Genomic DNA, 19,971 nt, shown 5'->3' with positions numbered 1-19,971 from the left:
ATAAAGATGAGAAAAATAATATGCAAGCGAACAGTGACAAAAGAAGCTGCGTTCTATGTGTCAGATAAAATCCTTGGTCGACAATGAAGAATGAGTCATGGAAAGAAATAATCGATGGATTTCAAGTAACGATTTGCGATGAAGAATGAGCCTGATGATGAAGAAATTGAAGGGACACAACCTGCTATATCGAAAAAAGAGAAAATGTAGATGAAAGAGTGAGAGAGTGAAGTAACACACGTTGGAGGAGAGACAAAAAGGGATAGATGATTCTTAATATTACCTGGACATGCCACATATCTTTTTACTTTTAAACCAGTTATTGTAGGTTATATGAGGTTTAAAGTGACATTTACTATAGTTTATGAGGTTTTAAGTGAAATTTTAAAATTCATGTACCGTAGTGTTACCGACCCTAAAATTCATGTACCATTGATGAAATTTACCCAAATTTATATATATCAAATATGAATTATATGAATAAAATAGTGTATGATTTTAAGATCTAAAAATGCAGAAATTCAAACCCACGTCGTGGAAGCCTTGACGTGAATCTATGAAAGAGAGTCCTTCCTTCGTCGGTTCCATTGACATGCACCTTACTCCTTCCCCTTCGACGTGCCATCGACTTCTCATTATTAATTAGTATAAATTAAGGCCATTGTATTTTCAATTTGTTTCATGTAACTAAGATCTCAATTCTTCAAGTCAATCCTCGAATAGCGCAAGAAAATGGAATACCCTCTCGCACGCCGCCACCCACCCACGCCAAGCCCGCTATCGCCTTGCCTTTTTCGAAGCAGAAGTGGAGCTGAAAATAATTCAACCTCGACAAACACCAGCCAAAGATTCACTAGCCGCTCAAAATCTACCACGAGGTCAAGAAACATCCCAAACGAGGAGAATATAATTCCTTCGTCAACTGGGCACAAGAAGGATACTAATCATGACAATTGTAGCAGAGATGGGTTTGTTAGGTTCTTGCAGCGTGGCAGTCCAACTCCCCGTGATTCCCCAGCAACTAATAGACCAAAGTCCGCATCAAGATCTCCTTCAGCTTGGGCTTTGTCTCCGGGAAGGTCTTTGTTTAATATGTTTCCACCGGAGTTGCCAGCTGCAACTGGAGGAGGAGAGAGAGGGAAAGCCAAAGGTGGACGTGGGGCAGTAAGAGGTGTTTTGAAGTATTTTAGGCAAAAGAAAATGTCTCCACTACAGGAAGAAGAGTATCATAGGTGTAGGGTTTTGCATAATAGGCTATTGCAGTGGAGGTTTGCCAATTCTAGGGCTGAGGCTGTTATGGCTTCTGTGAGGATAGCTGCAGAAGTAAGCTTCCTTTTTCTTCTTCTTTGCATATATAATTAAGATGGTCAAGTTCTTACAGTTTTCTGTTCTTTCTTTTTTCAGGATAGATTATTTCATGTCTGGCTGAGAATCTTCAATGCAAGAAACATCATACTAGAAAAGAGAATGGAAATTCTAAAAATGAAGCACCAGATGAAATTATGTCAAATTATTAACCCACAAATGAGTCTGCTCAATGAGTGGGCGAAAATGGAGAGAAAAAATTGTGAAGCAGTGGGCAGGCTGACAAGAAAACTGTCAGCTTTGTCTGTCAAACTCCCTTTAGCAGAGGAGGTCAAGGTATTTAATAATTTGTTACTCCATTTCTAGTATCACTTTTTTTTATTTTCATTGATTTTTCTCTCTTTATTCTTCTTCTTTGTAAATTTCCTTGAGCTCTTGACAATGGCATATATCAAGGGAATGGAGAAAAAAAATCTCATCTTGATTGTCTTTACAGGGAGATGTGGAATCTATCTACAGAGCCATGAGCACAGCAGTGGAAGTCATGGATAGTATAGAGGCCACAATCACAAAATTTATCTCACAGGTTAATTTCTAAATTATGTATTTTTTAGGTACTATATAATTTTTCATGATTGTGAGTGTAAATTATCCTAAACTAATTAAATAATGTCGAGAAAATAACATAATTAATTAATTAATTCTATGACTTACCCAGCAGGTGGAAAAAATTCTTTATCTGCTTACAGAGCTTACGAGCACACTTGAACATCAAAAGGAGAGCTTGGGGGATATGGAGAAGATAGTCACGATGGTTGCTGAGCTATTGGTGAGCTAATTATAACTGTTTCCTTCGATTTTCCATCACATATTCAGTCCTTTCTCCTCTTCTTGCTTCATATATATATTTTTTGGCAAAATTTGTCAAATCAATATTGCTATTTGCATGAGACCAACCAAGATCTTATTATGTGGCCCATAATCTTCAGCAGAGCCCAACTCCAAATTTAATTTGTATCATTGCTCAGCTTGCAGGGCTAAAGAAATTTTCATGTTGGATCTAATAATGAGAGGCTCGCTATCGTGATCGGCCCAAACAAGATTTCATGTTGATCCTTCTTATGAAATTTATTATTTTACCAAAACGGCTAAAAAAAACACCTCTTTTCTCTTCTTTTGTGTAATATTTATGAATCTTCCTCCTACAGGCACGGGAGAGTAGTATGAGAGCACAGCTCATGCAAGTGGTCGAGGAATCAAGAAGCAATGGTTTCTGAAAAATAATACTACTTTTGTAGTTTGTAAAATGAAATCAATGCAGGATACGAAATTCCGTGCAAGAATTTGTACAGATTTTCCTATGTATTTTGTACCTTTTCTTATAATAAAGTATCAAGTCATTTCGATTACATTTTATATCTTTTAGAATCAAGTAGAAGATGGGTCAGCCACAACCCAAATCCGGCAAGCCATGCAGCCCTGGGTCCCAAGCGCAGGCTGTAGACTGTTGCGTGATGTCAAATGGGCCCTTGAGGTTTAGGGCCACCCTGCCAGCCAACCAGAAATCCAATCTGGGGGAGTCAGATCAGGGATTCCATTGCAAAAGGAATTATTGAAAAGTTTGTAACTGAATATTGTTCTACTGTTAGTGTACTGGAACTCACAAAATAGTTGAACCTTAAATTTAAAAATAGAATCCAAACATTGTCTGCAAAATTAGACTATAATATTTGAGAGGGCCAAATAATTTATATTATAAATTTTAGGACTGTAAAATTATCTCAATCATAATTAATTATAAAAAAAATAATGTATTATAAAATATATTTTATTTAACTTATTGTATTTTAAAATAATAATAAAATCACCAAAGTATTAATTAAGTCTATTATTCAATATTTAAAAAAAGTTAATACAACATAAGCATAATGTAAAAAAAAAAATTATATTCTTTATTTTAAATTGGGAATGGTTGTTAAATATAGATATTCTTAAATTAACATAAAATAACACAAATTGCTTAATTTTCACTTATACTTACTGTTAAAATAGATTTATATTAAATGTAATTAAGATTTTTTTTTTAATGAAAGTATTGAGAGGGACTCATGGGGAGCCATGAGCTAGGGGGCCATGGCTTGAATATGAACATGCACTTAATGTATCAAATAATTTATCATTAATATTTTGAAAATGCACCTTTTAGAACAATGCCACTTGTTTATAACTCATATTTTGTTTCTGTTTTCATGTGTAAGAATCCATCATAAAATTTTGAAAAATAACCCTGAGGTGTTCTGTTTGCAGTCTCAGTTCTTGAATGTTCAGGGTCAGGATATATCACATAGAGAACAAAAAGCATATCTGCAAGCATATGCAGAACTTGTTAATTGTTAATTTCCTTTTGAGATGATATCCAACAACAAGGACAGATGGGTTAAGTGCTGATTTGGATAGCAAATCCACTGTTTGTAAATGTATCGATAGATTCAAGTGGACACCTGAGACTTCTTTGTGTGTAGTCTTTGCTGGCCTTTTTGGCAATTTCGGTCCAACAAGGTATTTTCTTTTCATGATTGCAAATCTTCACACTTTTGGCCCACTCACCATTTCATATTCCATGCTAAAACATCATTAACACTCCAATTTATGTGTCGATATCAAAAGATAAGTACCAATTTAACACAAGAATTTAGGACAAGAACACTTGAAATTTTCATTCGAAATAAAGTAAGAAAAATCACTTCTTCTATACCAATCCCCCACCGTTTGAAAAATAACATAAAAGAAATATTTAAAAAAAAAAAGATGAAGCCAGTAAATGTAAAATAATCATATTAATATTCCACAGCAGGCTTTTGTGCAATAGCACCAGCGCCAGTAACTAAGTTATCACCAACCCCAACTCCACCGCTAACTACACTTGCAGGCAATTTCCTCTTAGGCTTGGCTTCTTGCAGCATCAAGACAACATCCCTCATCGAGGGTCGGTCCGCCGGATTCCGGCTAGTGCATAGAAGTGCAATTCTAAGCATTTGCATCATTTCCTCCCTCACGGATGCTATAGATGCCCCAGCGTTTTTGTCCAAAATGTCATTGATACCATCCTTAGTCTTGATCTTAGACCTTACCCAATCCACAATGCTGTTACCATCCCCAAACTCAGCATCAACTGATCTTTTCCCGCTAATAATCTCCATTAACACCACTCCATAACTATAAATATCACTCTTCTCATCTACTTGTAGAGTATAAGCATATTCTGCAAAAGAACACAACCATCAATTAATGATCCAACACAATGCATTATCATGAAATCAAAACTGCAATCGATTAAAGGATCTAACATTTTTCTTGGGTAGGGTCCATTTGTATTTATTAGATGTAACAAAATAGAAAAGGAATAGAAGAGAAATAAAAAGAAGAAGAAAGACACAGTTCACGCCCAATGGTGCGCCATGCACAAAAACAGTTGAAGAATTCGCGGCGCCAAAAAGCAGAGATGACGTCCACTATAACTGTAGTATTAGCCAATTCTTCGCAACGAAAAAAAATCAAAATGTGCTTGCTTTACCAAAGATAAAAGGGAAATCAATGCTTGGCTTGTCTTCATTATTTATTTTAACCAAGAAATAACCCATCAGAACAATGTTTGGATAGTACCCACATAATTCCAGGTGATGCACTATAGTTAGTGGTGGTGGATTTGATCGCCCAACAAAAAGAATTAACTAAAACAAACAGAAGCAAAGAAAAGGTATCCAAGAACAAAAACGCGACCAACCCTGGGATTACTGTTTCCAAACAAGCCAAGATTTGACTGAAAGGACAGAAAAGCAAAGCATATACATTGAAGAACTCCCAAAGAGAAAATTTTATACTTTCGGCCCTGGCTAAAACGTTCCGCCCTATCTAATAAACATACCATGTTGTCAATTTCACACCTTTTTTTTGTTAAAGAGAACAAAACCTATGGTCACACCTTATAACACATCTTTCTTTCCTCTTTTATACAGTAAGATTGATTACATATTTTATAATCGTACACTAATATTCTCAAATAGAAATATTGTGAGGAGGGTCATTAAGATTTAAACTCTGCAGCATACTCTAACGCTGATTATACCATCTCAATATATGACAAAGAAAGAGACAAGGAAAATATATGCACAATTGCAAGATGTAAACCTGTGATAATAATAAGAAAGAAAGCAAACAACTCACCTGGAGCAATGTAACCATAAGATCCGGCAATTACAGACATGGACTCGTCGCTTTGTATCAACTTGGCCACACCAAAATCTGCCACTCTAGCCTCCATCTCACCGTCCAATAGAATGTTACTAGGCTTTAGATCACGATGTACTATCACAGGATCACAGTCATGGTGGAGATAACATATCCCCTGAGCCACCCCAAGAGCAATCTTGTGCCTTGTAAACCAGTCAGCCACTAGATTTTCTCCCTTATTTTTTCCATGCAATAAATCTTCTAAATTTCCATTTGGCATGTACTCGTAAAGAAGCATAGTGCACTCCCTGTTGCTGCAGCACCCTAACAATCTCACTATATTCCTATGCCTCACATTCCCCAATACATCCACCTCTGCTAGAACCCCTCTCCTCCGTCGGATATTTTCCTTGTGCTTGCCCCACAGCTTTTTGACCGCTATGATCTCGCCACCTGGCATCTCAGCCTTGTACACTGTGCCAGTTGATCCCATTCCTATAATCTTATCGGTCATGGACAAGCACTCCAGCACATCGTCAGCCGTGAAATTCAAACGTTGGAATGCCGTTAATTTCCACGGTCCGATCTCGCGATCGTTGTTGAACTTGCGGTTATAATTGGCGTGGAAGCACCTGGTTCCGGCAACCAGCACGAATAGCCCAATACCAAACGCGGCAGCCATGATCCATACGATCGCCCCTGCGGTCTTCTTCGGCTGCTGCCGCCTGTGGACTTCGACCTCGCCGACTGATAGCGTGTCTGCTGCGCAAGGCTTGGCTAAAATGCGGCCGCAGATCCCGTCGTTGCCTAAAAAGGACGACGGATGCAAGTTTGGAAATATACCAGAGCCCGGAATTGGTCCCCTTAAACGATTATAGGACACATTGAAGTTCTCTAAAGTGGTGCAGTTCTCGAAATTTGAAGGGATTGAGCCCGTGAGAAAGTTATAAGAAATGTCGACATCAGTGATCGCTGGAAGCGTAGAAATTTCCCACGGGATTATGCCGGTGAGGGAATTGCGGCTCAAATTCAAGTTAATAAGCTTCTCGCAGTGTCCAATGTCCCAAGGAATGCCACCGTTGAACGAATTATCCTGCAATTCGATCTTATACACGCTGCTACACCCGATAAAATCAGGGATTTTTCCGGTGAGTTTACTTGAACTGGCCGAAAATATTTGTAAATTCGGTGCGCTCCATATGTTACTTGGCAATTTGCTGTGCAAAGAGTTCTCGGAGATGTTTAAGTACTGTAGCTGCGGTGCATTGCCAAGGTCGTGAGGAATTTCGCCCGAGAGGCTATTCTTGCTCAGGTCCATGTAGGTTAGATTCCGCAAGTGCCCGAAGCCGTATGGGATTGAACCGTTAAGTTGATTGTCTTGGATTCGGACCCTGCACAAAGACGTACAGTTTGCTAGCGATTCTGGCAGACCTCCAATAAACTTGTTGGAGAAGAGTATGAGCTTTAATAGCTTGTTTCCTTGACAAAGACTTGGAGGGATTGGACCATGTAGAGAGTTGGAGGACACGTCCAGCCACTGTAACTTGCAGTTCGAGCCGAGTTTTTGCGGGAGAATTCCCGTGAGAGAGTTGTTCCAGAGATACAGAGCGTTAAGATTTGGCAGCTCACCAATTCCTTCCGGTATTTCGCCACTGAATTGATTTTTCATCAAGCTCACTCTTGTTAGCTCTTTCAAAGAAGAAATTTCTACTGGAATCTTGCCCGTAAGTCGATTATCAGACAAATCAAGAACCTTTAGAGCTTTGAAATTTGAAAAACTCACCGGGATTTCACCAGTAAACTGGTTTTGGAAAAGTAACAGCATTTCGAGTTTCGTTAGATTTCCAAGTTCCTGTGTGAGATTACCCGAGAGAGAACATCCTGAGATATCCAGGTACTGGAGATTGGATAACAATGCAAGCTCCTCTGGTACTTTTCCTGTTAACATACTGTTGTATCCAATCTCCATCCGCTCAAGCAGGCTCAAGGATCCTAATTGGGGTGGGACGGGCCCTTCTAACAAATTTCCAGCTAAGCCCAGAAACTTCAATCTTGGAAAACTACCATATTCCGTGGGAATCTCTCCTTGAAAAAAGCTTCCGGTGAGGTTGAGCCGCTCCAAGAAGCGAAGCGAGCTGAACTCTTTTGGCAATGGACCGGTGAAATTGTTGCTGTATGCATGGAAGACTCTTAGGGACTTGAGCTTGGAAATCCCAGGTGGAAATGTGGAATTGAAATTGTTGTGGCTGATATCAATAGTTCTGAGCTCAGTCAGTTCAAAGATGACTGGTTGTAGAGGCCCCATAAAAGCATTTAAGCTCAAATTCAAGTGAATTAAGCTGTTTAAGTGCCGGATTTCATCAGGAATCACACCAGAAAGACTTCGGCAAGAGAGATCAAGCGTTATGATTTGAGCAGTTCCAGGGTCGCATTTGATGCCAGACCAGGAACACCAAACTGGGCCTCGGAAACTAGGCTTGGAAGATGGTCGGGTGGGATCCCAGTCATGGAAGGTATCAAGAGGATCTCGGAGGGATAATTTGAGGGAAAGTAGAGCGCGGAGTTGAAGAGGCAGAGCTGTGGCAGAGAGGACTAGTAGGAATGTTTGAAGTAAGTAGAAGAAGGAAAATGTTAGACGGAAAAGGAAAGGAGGTTTCATGGTTATGGGGATGTGGGGATTCTGGTTGAGAGATATGTGATGTTAAGAGAGGTAAATTTAAGGGAAGGAAGGTTTTGATGGAGAGAGATAATACTTTTTGAGAGTGCTGGGTGCAGAGGGTGTTTCATGATGATTAGTGGCTTCAGTGGGTTTTCCTGGTGGGCATGTAAGAATGAGCTCGAGAGAGAGAGAAACTACTCCTCTGTTCTCTCTCTGCTCCTACTATTAATATCCCCTTCTCTTCCTCTACAGGCAACACCTACAGCTCCCATATCCTTTATTTGCATTTTTCTTTCTTTCTCTGGCTTCCACAGTATTTTTCCTTTGTCTGGCTCTCCCCTGTACCTTTTGTTTTCTTGGATTTCTTTTTCCTTTCTTTTGTTTCCACTTTTCATCATTCCTTATTTCCTTTATCTTGGCTAACAAATTTGTAAAATACGTGTAAGTTAACAGCGACAATGGTCCCTCCCAGGGTCCAAGAAAGTCATTTCTATTTATTCCCACCATTTTCTCAAAACTATTTAAAAAAAAAATAAATTATTTTTCTATTTTTCTTTCTCTGTTTTTCCCACTTGGGATTTTCAGGTGAATCTGTAGAGTGAGAACCTTCCATAAGGCGGGTGGACCACCATCCTTGCGAGGGCCATCAATCATTTTTTAACCGGTTGTGATAAAATATTCTGAGTGATTTAGCTGTTAAATATAATTAATAATTAATAATAATTAATTTATATTTAATATTTAATAAAATTATATTTAATTATTATTAATGATATATAAAATAATTAATAAATATATATGTTATATAATTTATTTTATTATTAAAATAAATATAAAATTATAAATTTATTATATTATATTATTTATTTTATTATTATTAAATTAATATATTATATTATTTATTATATTATTAAAATAAATATAAAATTATTAATTTATTATATTATTTATTTTATTATTAAAATAAAAAATAATTAAATTTTTTTAAAAAATAATTAAATAACTTTAAAAATATAAATAAAATAATAAAATAATTATTATTATTGATAAAGAAAAAAATTTATAATTAATTTTAAATTTTTAGATATAAATAAGTATTTTATATTTTATGTTATTAATAAAAATTATTATAATAAAATTAAAATGTATTAAATAAAATGTTAAAATTATAAATAAAAAATATAAAAATATTAATAATATTAATTTTTAAATTAAATAAAAAAAATAATATGATTAAAATAAAAAATAAAATCAAATCAGCTATTAATTGAAAAAAATAATTTTAAAAATAGAATTGATATAAATTATAGTTGATAGAGTATAATATTAATTATTCATAAGATATTAATTTTATTGTTTTAAATTTATTAAATATCATAATTTATCTATTTGAGTATTTATTAATTATATTTAATAAATAAATTAAATATTCTTTAAAATACATAATAATATTATTATTTATAAAAATTAAAATAAATAAAATTAAAAAAAAAAAAGAAAATGAAAGGATTTGATTTAAAATATGGTTTTTAAATGCAACTATTTTAATATTTGAAACGAGCTTTAAGAAATAAATAAATAAAAAAAAAAAAAAAAACAAAAGGACATTGTAGACAAAGAAGTGGGTTGTCAGAATATATGTTAAAGAAGAACGTCATTCTATGATTTCACATCTCGGGATCGTAAATTTTCTAACAATTTGGCGCGGGGCGTTTGAAAGTCCTGAAATTGCCGAAACTGTCCCTTAAATTGACAGACGGCAAATAACATTCTCTGGGCATTAAATTTCAATTAAATTAAGGCACAGAATATACAATGGCAAGTGGATGCCGGTTTGCTTTTTTAGCAGCTGCGATCACTCAGTTTCACTTGTGCGAAAGCCTTTGGAAATACCATGATGACCATTTTCTTTGTATTAATTAATGTTGGCATTAAAGTATTTCTTTAGATAAGGACAATTCTTCAAGCACAATTATCCTCTCAAACCTTTTCTTGTTCTTCTTCTTATTCTTCTTATGTCTTCCCTTTTATTAAAAATAAATAAATAAAATTTAAATTTTAGCATACCCCATCCAACATCTTTTTTCCATCCCTATTTGTGATATATTTATTTATCCTTTTAAAGTATCATTTTTATTGTTGAGATAGTAGGTGTACAATTGGCTTTGAAACGTGATAAATTATTATCTTTAAGATATTAATTGTCTCACTATATTACTGCAGAGTTATGACAATATATCTCCAGGATATAACAAAGTCTGAAATCTACAGACAGCAACTCCTAAAGATTTCCCTTAAAAATTCTTTATAAAAATCCAATTTAGAGAGACTAGAAGAAAAGAAGAAGAAGAAGAAGTAGAAGTATTATATTTCTGGATTGAAAAACTCATCCATATTTATAAAGAATGAAAAGTCATGGCACCTTTACTAGATAGACACATCTGTCTATCTTTAATAGATACAACTATTTGTGCAATAGATATATCTGTTTATTGACAGACACTTGTACAAATAGTTGTAATTTTTTGTATAAAATAGATATGTCTGTTTATTAACAGACACTTATACAAGCAGTTGTGACTGTTTGTATAGAATAGACATGTCTGTTTATTAATAAACATATATCTGTTTTTAATTTATTTACGAAAATTATAATAAGATAATTATTTTATTTCACACATATACGTGTCAAGTGTCATAATAGAATAATATATATTAAATTATATATATATATATATATATATATATATATATATATATATATATATATATATATAATTCTATACATATTTAACTCTTGACATTCCTTCACTTTCTTATATTTTAACAATATAGAAATTCTTTCTCTCTATACTGTCTAACATACAAGTTATTTATAACAATCCCTCACTTAGCTTGTATTGTTAGATCCCATTGTTTCATACATAATGAAAAGTATCTTTCGATTTAAACTTTTCCTTAGTGTAAATATTTCAAAGTTCTAAAGAAATCATGGTAGTCTTAGCTTAAACCTAGATTCCTATTAAATAGAACTGGAAATACTACACACGAATCAATTAGTTCGACTTAAAAAGTTCACCAAAAATTTAGCACGAATATGGCCTTGTGCTACCTCCTGTTTTCATGAACATTTATAAAAGTTATTCTCACTTTTGTTGAAGCGGCACCACTTCCTATGTTCATATAGGTGAAGTTTTTTTTGTATTAATATTAAACTTCATTAAGAGTATAAATACCCATCTTCATTCCATTAACTTAGTACACTAAGTACTTAATTACAATATTTACTAATGACTTGTTGTTATCCTTTAAATTTTATTTAGTAATAATACTACAAAAGTAGAGTTTCCATCAGTAGTAAATTTAATGGAATATTTTAAATCCTAATCAGCACATGTACTTATGATCATAACTCTCGAGAGCCCTTTTATTAAAGGATTTGTTAGATTCTTATAGGATTTAACATAAACATGGTAATAACACCATTAGAGACTAATTGTCTTATATTTTTATGTCTTAAGCTTATATGTATATACTTTCAATTGTATATTTTACTATAAGCTTTAGCCATCATGATTTGACTATCACAATATAAAGAAATAGATGGCACAGGTTGTAGCCATAACTTAATATCCGATAACAAATTTCTCAGCCATTCTGCTTCTTCGTCAACATTCGCCAAAGTTATCAATTTGGATTCCACCGTAGAATGAGTTATACAAGTTTATTTCTTTTATGTCCAAAAATAAAACCTCTACCTAAAGTGGACACCCAACCAAAGGTTGACTTATTATCGTTAGTACTACTTATCCAATTGGCATTTGTATAACCTTAAGATCTCCATCATATTTGTTTCACTAGTCAACCATATAATCATATATTTATAACATGAACTACATAAATAATTCATAGTCTAGATATGTACCTTACTTGTAGAAATAAATTGCTCCATAACTTGTTTAAAATGAAAGCATCCAAAAATAAAAAACCAAGCTAAACTTGCACACACACACACAAATGCATACTCATTTTGAAGGAGCGGAAGCATAAAAATTATTAGATTAAAACATTGAATTCAAAAATTTTCTTCTAGGGTCTCATGCATCATGCAATATTCATTATGTACCTAATTGATTTCAATGTTCAATTGCATATTAAAATAATTTTAATATGTATTTGGATCTACATTTACCATTTAAGATTTTAGAATTAATAAATTAATTCATTAGAACCCTAGATTAATACAAGAACATGTGCACTAATCTTTTGATGCATTGTAGATGTGTTTGGTACCTTTGTGAAGCACTTAGGACTCCGGATGTTGTCCCTCTAGCTTGTCCACACTAAGATCACCAATGATAGTCCCTTGAATAACTTCTCAAGCTTTTCCAACCAATTAGAAAATAGGGATTTACTTTTAGAGAGGTTGTAGATGTATATAGGACACTAGAAATAATTTCTAGCAATTTTAATTCAAGAGAATATAGGCAATTCTCTTTGAATTGATGAGAGACGAAGAAGAAGAGAGAAAGAAGGATTCAAGGGTGGCGGCACCTCTTTAATAAAAATCAGAATGTATTTTATTCTTTCATCCTTTTACTTTTATAATTAGATCACCACTTAAAACCGTTGCCACATGTTATCTTCTGATTGCATCTTAGTTTAATTGACCCAATCACATTATGTCAAGTGTCAAAGCTAAATTTAATCTTGACTTTGATCATCTTACATGATTAGAAGACAAATGGCAAGTTTATATGGTGCCATGTGTTACCATCTCATAGTGCCACATGTCACCCTGTGAAATGACCAAATTACCCTTGTATTTCAATTTTGAGTTCTCAATCTAAAATAATTATTTCTTATCTTCTAATCAATTTATATTAAATATAAATTAATTAATTAATCTCTATTAATCAATTTCTCATAATTAAATTCATATTTAAACACTTTAAATATAAATTTAACTTATACTATACATCTAATAACCTAGATTTGATTTCAAGTCATGTTAGGGACTTTGCAGTCTTATTGCAAACCAAACCTATTTAATTAATTAATTAAACTCTTTAATTAATTAATTAAATCACATTTAACTTGGTGATTACTTGTGTATGTGTGTGACTCACTAGCCCATCACTAATTGGCAATGAGATATGATATTAACTCTTAATATCATCAGAACTCTTTCTTACTATAAATGATTTCTCTAGGTCATTTTAGGCATCTCATAGACCATGGTTAACACTTAGCATAGCATGCCATGACCACCCAATCAGTAATAAGGAATACCTTAAATGAACCTATAATCATATGTTATCATGCACTAGAATCTCTTTGTTACAAAATCCCAATTCGAGTTGGAGTCATGGTTTATGTCAAACCCCATTTGCTATGAATATTATATTCTCTTTTAATTCTAATTCTTGATTAAAAAGATTTTCTCATCAGAAACTCTTTTTTGATTAAATCTGTCTGTCCTGGCTAGGAACTTGAAACATCAAGATTAAATGAATATAGAATTTTATCCCTATTTACTTAGGGTAACAGATTCCATCTTGATCAATACCTATCTCCATACATAACTAGTAGGAGCCAACACATGCCCATATACCCATACACAGTACAAGTATGAAAGCAGTATCAAACTCAAACCACCTATATACAAGATAACTGTGCTATCTCAGGTCTAAAAACTATATACACTGATATGATTTATGACAATATATTGAAAAGAGTAAACTCCACGTGCTTGTCATAAGTGTCACTAGTTCGACCTACTTATCATGCATAAGTGCCTATCATGTTTGTTATATGGCATGAAACTCACCATTCTATCTTATTTACATCTCATATAAATAACTTGGGAACAAATATGATTACAATCTTTCTGGATAAGTCATGTCCTTATTGTGAAGTATCATTGATTGTGAATCAATTTATGATACTTTGTGCTAGAAATACTGTCACTCATATTCTTAACAACTTAAAAATAAAATTTTTAATAAAATATCAATGGACCTTTTCTATTACACATAAATATATTATGTAAACAGAAAAGTGAAAATGCCTTTTTATTAATAAAATATGAACAAGATACATACTAAATGATATGCTCTAGGGCATACTACTAACAATCTCCCACTAGCACTAGAGCCATTCATTACAATATCTTAGACCCATCTTCTCAAGATGTCGGTCTAACTGAGCTTGTGACATAGGCTTAGTGAATGGATCAACTGGATTTTCAGCTGATGCTATTTTCTGCATGGCTACATCGCCTCGCTCAACTATCTCTCTGATAATGTGGTAGCGCCTTTTTATGTGTTTGGATTTCTGGTGAGACCGAGGTTTCTTAGCCTGTATGGCTGCTCCATTGTTATCACAGTAGAGTGAAACTGCTGACTCAATGGAAGGAACTACTGCAAGTTTTGTCACGAACTTCTTTATCCAAACAACTTCCTTTGCAGCATCTAATGCAGCAATATACTCAGCCTCTGTAGTTGAATCTGCAATCGTACTCTGTTTGAAACTCTTCTAACTAATTGTACCTCCATTACAAATGAACACATACTCAGAGGTAGACTTTCTATCATCGATTTTTGATTGGAAATCAGAATCAGTATAACCATCCAATTGTAAGTCACCACCTCCATATATCAAGAATAAATCCTTAGTTCTTCTCAAGTACTTAAGGATATTCTTGACAGCTATCCAGTATTTCAAACTTAGATTGGATTGAAACTTGCTAGTCAAACTAACAGCATATGCGATATCCGGCCTAGTACAGAATATTTCATACATCAAACTTTTAATAGCCGAAGTATATGGAATTATGGCCATTTTATCTCTTTCTTCAGGTGTCTTTAGAGATATCTCTTTAAAAGGTGGATACCATGTCTCACTGATAACAATCATCTCTTGGAATCAAGCATATTAAACCTTTTTAACACCTTTTCGAAGTATAGACTTTGGGGTAAATCAATTATTCTTTTTGCTCTATCTTTATAGATGCGAATCCTAGGAATATAGATTGCCTCCCCTAAGCCTTTCATGGAGAATGTATTTGACAATCATACCTTTACAGCTATCAACATACCTGTGTCATTACCCATCAACAAAATGTCATCCGCATATAAGATAAGGAAAGTGATAGCACTATCACTAACCTTCTTATATACACATGGTTCATCCTTATTTTTGATAAAACCAAATGACTTAATGGCTTCATCAAAATGGATGTTCCAACTCCTTGAATCTTGTTTCAACCCATAAATGGATCGCTTTAGCTTGCATACTTTGGAATCATCTTAGGATTCAAAACCCCTAGGTTGTTGGATGAATATGTTTTCTTCAATGTATCCATTGAGAAAAGCTGTTTTGACATCCATTTGCCAAATCTCATAATCATAGTATGCAGGTATTACTAATAGAATCCTAATTGATTTAAGCATGGCAACAGGCGAGAAAGTCTCCTCATAGTCGATTCCTTGCCTTTAGCGAAACCCTTTCGCTACTAGCCTTGCTTTATAGCCTCTACCTTTCTATTAGAACCAATTTTCTTCTTGAAAACCCATTTGTTTCCTATAGGTCCAATACCTTCAGGTGGGTCAATAAGATCCCAAACTTGATTCTTATACATGGAATCAATCTCGGATTTCATAGCATCAATCCATTTTGAAGAGTCTATATCTGATATAGCTTCTTCATAGGTAAGTGGATCATCTCCATAATCTACTTCTTCATGAGTAAACAACTCTTGTTCTTCTTCATGAAGAAAACCATATCTCACTGGTGGGTGAGATATCCTAGTTGATCTGTGAGGAATTACAATAGATGTTTCATCAACAGGTGTAGGTTGACTAGATGGATCTATATCTATCTGATCTGTTGGTTGGTCAGAATTCTCCAATTTTAACTCTATTTGCCTTCCTTTGCCTCCTTCTTGAATAAACTATTGTTCAAGAAATATGGCATCTCTACTTACTACAATCTTTTGTGATGTAGGCAAATAAAAATAATATCCAAAACTCTCTTTTAGATATCCAACAAATCGATATTTTTCTGATCTGGTTTCCAATTTATCAGTGTTCAGCTTTTTGATATAAACTGGACAACCCCAAATCTTAACATGCTTAAGATTTGATTTTTTTCCATGCCATACCTCATAAGGTGTGGAAGATACTAATTTTGATGGAATCCTATTCAGAATATGCAAAGCTGATTCTAATGCAAATCCCCAAAAGGAAATTGGCATATCAGTATAGCTCATCATACTACGTACCATATCCAATAGGGTACGATTTCTCCTTTAAGATACACCATTCAGCTGTGGTGTTCCTGGAGGAGTTAGTTGGGAAATAATTCCATGCTCTTTCAAGTATTCATCAAATTCAGTACTCAAGTATTCACCTCCACGATCTGATCGAAGAGCATTAATACTTTTTCCTGTTTGATTTTCTACTTCAGATTTAAATTCTTTGAACTTTTCAAAGGTGTAACACCCCAAAATTTTTAATTTTATGAGCATTTTTAGTATTTTAATTTTATTAAATTTTTGGAATTTTTTTGAGATTTTTCGGATTTTAAAAATCGGGTTCGATTTTCCGAAAATATAAACTTTGATGATTTTTAAAAATTAATTTAAAGACCACGTGGCAAAACTAAAAATATATTTGGAGTCTACGTATTTTTATGAGTTTTTCGAAATTTTTGGAATTTTCCTCTCCCTTTCCTCTCTCTTCTCTCTCCTCCCCCCCACCACCACCCCCACCCGCCCCTTCCCCGCGGCACAGCCCTACCTCCCGGCCCCCTAGCCCGCCCCCACGCGCGGAACGGAAAAATGCGGGGCAAAGCCTGCGGCGCGCGGCGCGCGCCGACTTCCCAACAATCCGGCCGATCCGCCACCAATTGACCCGTGTCTCAAAATTATATATCTACCGAGCTTTCTTTCAGACACCCAAGAACGCGAAATCCATCGAGCGGATTGTCAAGATTTTAGCCCATTTTTAGATTTTCGCAAGAAAATCACGAGAAAACCGAGGCCACCAGCCGCTCCCATAAATTTCAAATTTTGTTTTTCCGAGCATTTAATGAGCTTAGAAAATTCTGAAAAATTTATGTACTAACCCCGTGTTATGGGGTAGGTATCCTCGAAAAAGTCTCGAATTGGACCGAGGTTTTGCTAGCCCCCATTATAACCTTGCTTTTTCGTAATTTTCTAGTGCTTAAATAGGATTAAAAATCCATAAAATATTCGTGGTAGCTTGGAAAATTACGATTCTTTTGCAATAGCTTAGTAATATTAAAACACATCATAGGCAAAGTTTTATAATTTTTAGAGCTTGTTGCAAAAATGATCAATAATAAGGACTAAATTGAAATTTGTGATATGATTTATATGGATTGTGAGTATAGAAGTGTGTTTAATTGGTCTTTTCTTTATTTGTATCGAGTCGATTGTATTAAATAATTGTAATATAATTGTAGTAAAATATTAATTTTAATTGTAATATTATTATATGTTATGCCCATGCAACACTTATATGCATATATTTATGTAGATAAACTCTAGGCACGATATTATGATGCATTGAGAAATGATAAATTGCCATGTATGTTGTTGTGGTAATTTGGGTGATGTGGTGTGGACTATGGATAGACACGGCTTGAGTTCTTGGGACCTCGATTTGGTATTTAAGTGGAAGTCGTTCTTGTTGGATTTAAGAGATATATTATGATTGATGTTTCGGCGTGAGTGCTCCAAATTACTTTTTGATGTTATGATGTGAAAATGATGTGGATGTTGCATTTCACTGTGCATTAGATTTAGATAGTTATAGAGATTATGGTTAAAATTGATATTTTACTCTCAATATTTTTGAGGATTTTATTTTTAACCTTTTCTCCCTCGCAGTCAATTATTTTGTATAAACTTGTTAAATCTTAGAATTTCCGCATGTGTTAGAAATGTTTATTTGATTTGGGTCTGTAAACTAAATTATTATTTTGGGACCTGTAAACTTAATATGCTATGCATGTTTGATAGATTGGATGAGGGAGCTGAGCTCCCATTTATTATTATGTTGATGAGTATGTGGAGGGTGAGCTGAGCTCCCCAAATGACTATATATTGTGTTTGAGTCAAAACTCCTGGTAAGTCCATTTATATGGCTTGTTTTCTTGAAATTGGGCCCAAATGGGCCTTAGAGTTGGGTTAATGAACAGTTAGGCTTACTACGGGCCTCGGGGGCTTTAGGCTGGCCTAGGTCCTAGTGCCGGTCCGGCCCATAGGTTGGGTCGTGACAAAAGGATTCATATTTGTATTTCATCAAGTACAAATACCCAAACCTTGATTTATCATCAGTAAAGATAATAAAGTAATGAAAACGCCTCTAGCCATTTCTTTAAATGGACTACATATATCACTATGTATTAGCTCCAAAATATTTTCAGCTCTTAGCCCTTGTCCAACAAAGGGTGATCTAGTCATTTTGCCCTGAAGGTAGGATTCACAAGTTGGAGTTATTCAGAACCCAATGAGGATAGAATCCTTATTTTCTCCAGTTTTGCAATCCTATCTTCTGCAATATGACCTAATCTTATGTGCCAAATATATTTTGAACTTGAGTTGATTTTCATCATGGCATTGCATTCTTTTAGATTGCTTGCATTCATTTTTTGTTTATCATTATTATCCAAATAATAAAGACCATCATGCATATAACCCGAGTCAACATATTTATTTCTAAAATAAATATTGCAAACATCATCTGTGAACTGAAATTCATAGCCATTTCTAGTCAAACTAGATATAGAAATGATGTTCTTAAAAGTATCAGGTACATATAAGATATTATTCAAACATAAAACATGTCCAGACATGTAAAAAGATTTAGATTCTATGGCTAAAGTTTCAACAGTTGAGCTATCGCCACTCTGGAGTCTAACATCTCGAGAATATCATAAGAAATGTGAGAACTAGCACCAGTATCTAAAACCCAAGCTGTAGATGAACTATGAGCATCATCAACATCTAAATAACAAGATATAGACATACCTTCTGAAGGTGTATCCTTTTTGTCCTTCAGAGAAACAAGATACTCTGGGCAGTTCCTTTTCTAGTGCCCATCCTTCTGGCAGTAGAAACACTTTCCTTTGCCTCCATCAACTTTGGTCTTCCCTTTCTGTTTAGTTATCTTTTTGGAAGGACCAGGAATTTGAGGTTTCTTTTTCTTATTGCCCTTCTTCTTGTTGGACTTTCCAGCAGAAAAAGATGCAATCAAAGCTACCTCTTTTCCTTTATTACCCAGCATATTCTTTTAGGCAATTACTAGCATGTTAAGTAAACTAGCCAAGGTGTATTTCTACTTAGTCATATGAAAATTTGTCACAAAATTTCCAAATGACTCAGGAAGGGACTGAAGGATCAAATTTGTCTGCAGTTGGAAATCCATGTTAAAGTCAAGATTTTCCAGCTGCTCAATATGCCGAATCATCTTGTGAATATGATCCCCAACATTCTATCCCTCAGACATCCTCGTACGAAATAGCTTCCTAGATATCTCATATCTGGCATTCCTGCTATGTTCACCATACAACTCTTGTAGGTGAAAGAGGATCTCAATTGCATATTGCATGTTCTCATATTGCTTCTGTAACTCATTACTCATAGAAGCAAGCATGTAACACTTGGCTCTCATATCATGCTCCTTCCACTTATCCAAAGTTTCATGTTCTTCTTGAGTGGCCTCTGGAGGTAAGAGACCAGGAACCTT

At 34.4% G+C, this 19,971-nt stretch overlaps 2 protein-coding genes across 2 annotated transcripts; one reads left to right on the top strand and one right to left on the bottom strand.

The window, feature by feature from the left end:
• Positions 1–732: 732 nt before the first annotated feature.
• Positions 733–2,582, top strand: LOC110669578 (QWRF motif-containing protein 7). Its single transcript, XM_058133175.1, has 5 exons — positions 733–1,323; positions 1,405–1,641; positions 1,802–1,891; positions 2,024–2,134; positions 2,514–2,582. The coding sequence occupies exons 1-5, from the start codon at positions 733–735 to the stop codon at positions 2,580–2,582; spliced, it is 1,098 nt and encodes a 365-aa protein (XP_057989158.1).
• Positions 2,583–3,996: 1,414 nt separating this feature from the next.
• LOC110669633 (leucine-rich repeat receptor-like protein kinase TDR) lies at positions 3,997–8,575 on the bottom strand. Its single transcript, XM_021831356.2, has 2 exons — positions 5,530–8,575; positions 3,997–4,567 (listed from the first exon to the last, which is right to left on the bottom strand). Exons 1-2 carry the CDS (start codon positions 8,192–8,194, stop codon positions 4,143–4,145), a joined length of 3,090 nt encoding a protein of 1,029 aa, XP_021687048.2. The 5' UTR covers positions 8,195–8,575; the 3' UTR covers positions 3,997–4,142.
• Positions 8,576–19,971: the final 11,396 nt, after the last annotated feature.

This window comes from Hevea brasiliensis, chromosome 13 (genome assembly GCF_030052815.1).
Source record: "Hevea brasiliensis isolate MT/VB/25A 57/8 chromosome 13, ASM3005281v1, whole genome shotgun sequence".
NCBI lineage: Eukaryota > Viridiplantae > Streptophyta > Magnoliopsida > Malpighiales > Euphorbiaceae > Hevea > Hevea brasiliensis.
The sequence above is the reverse complement of the archived record's forward strand: the minus strand, read 5'-3'. Positions and strand labels throughout refer to the sequence as shown.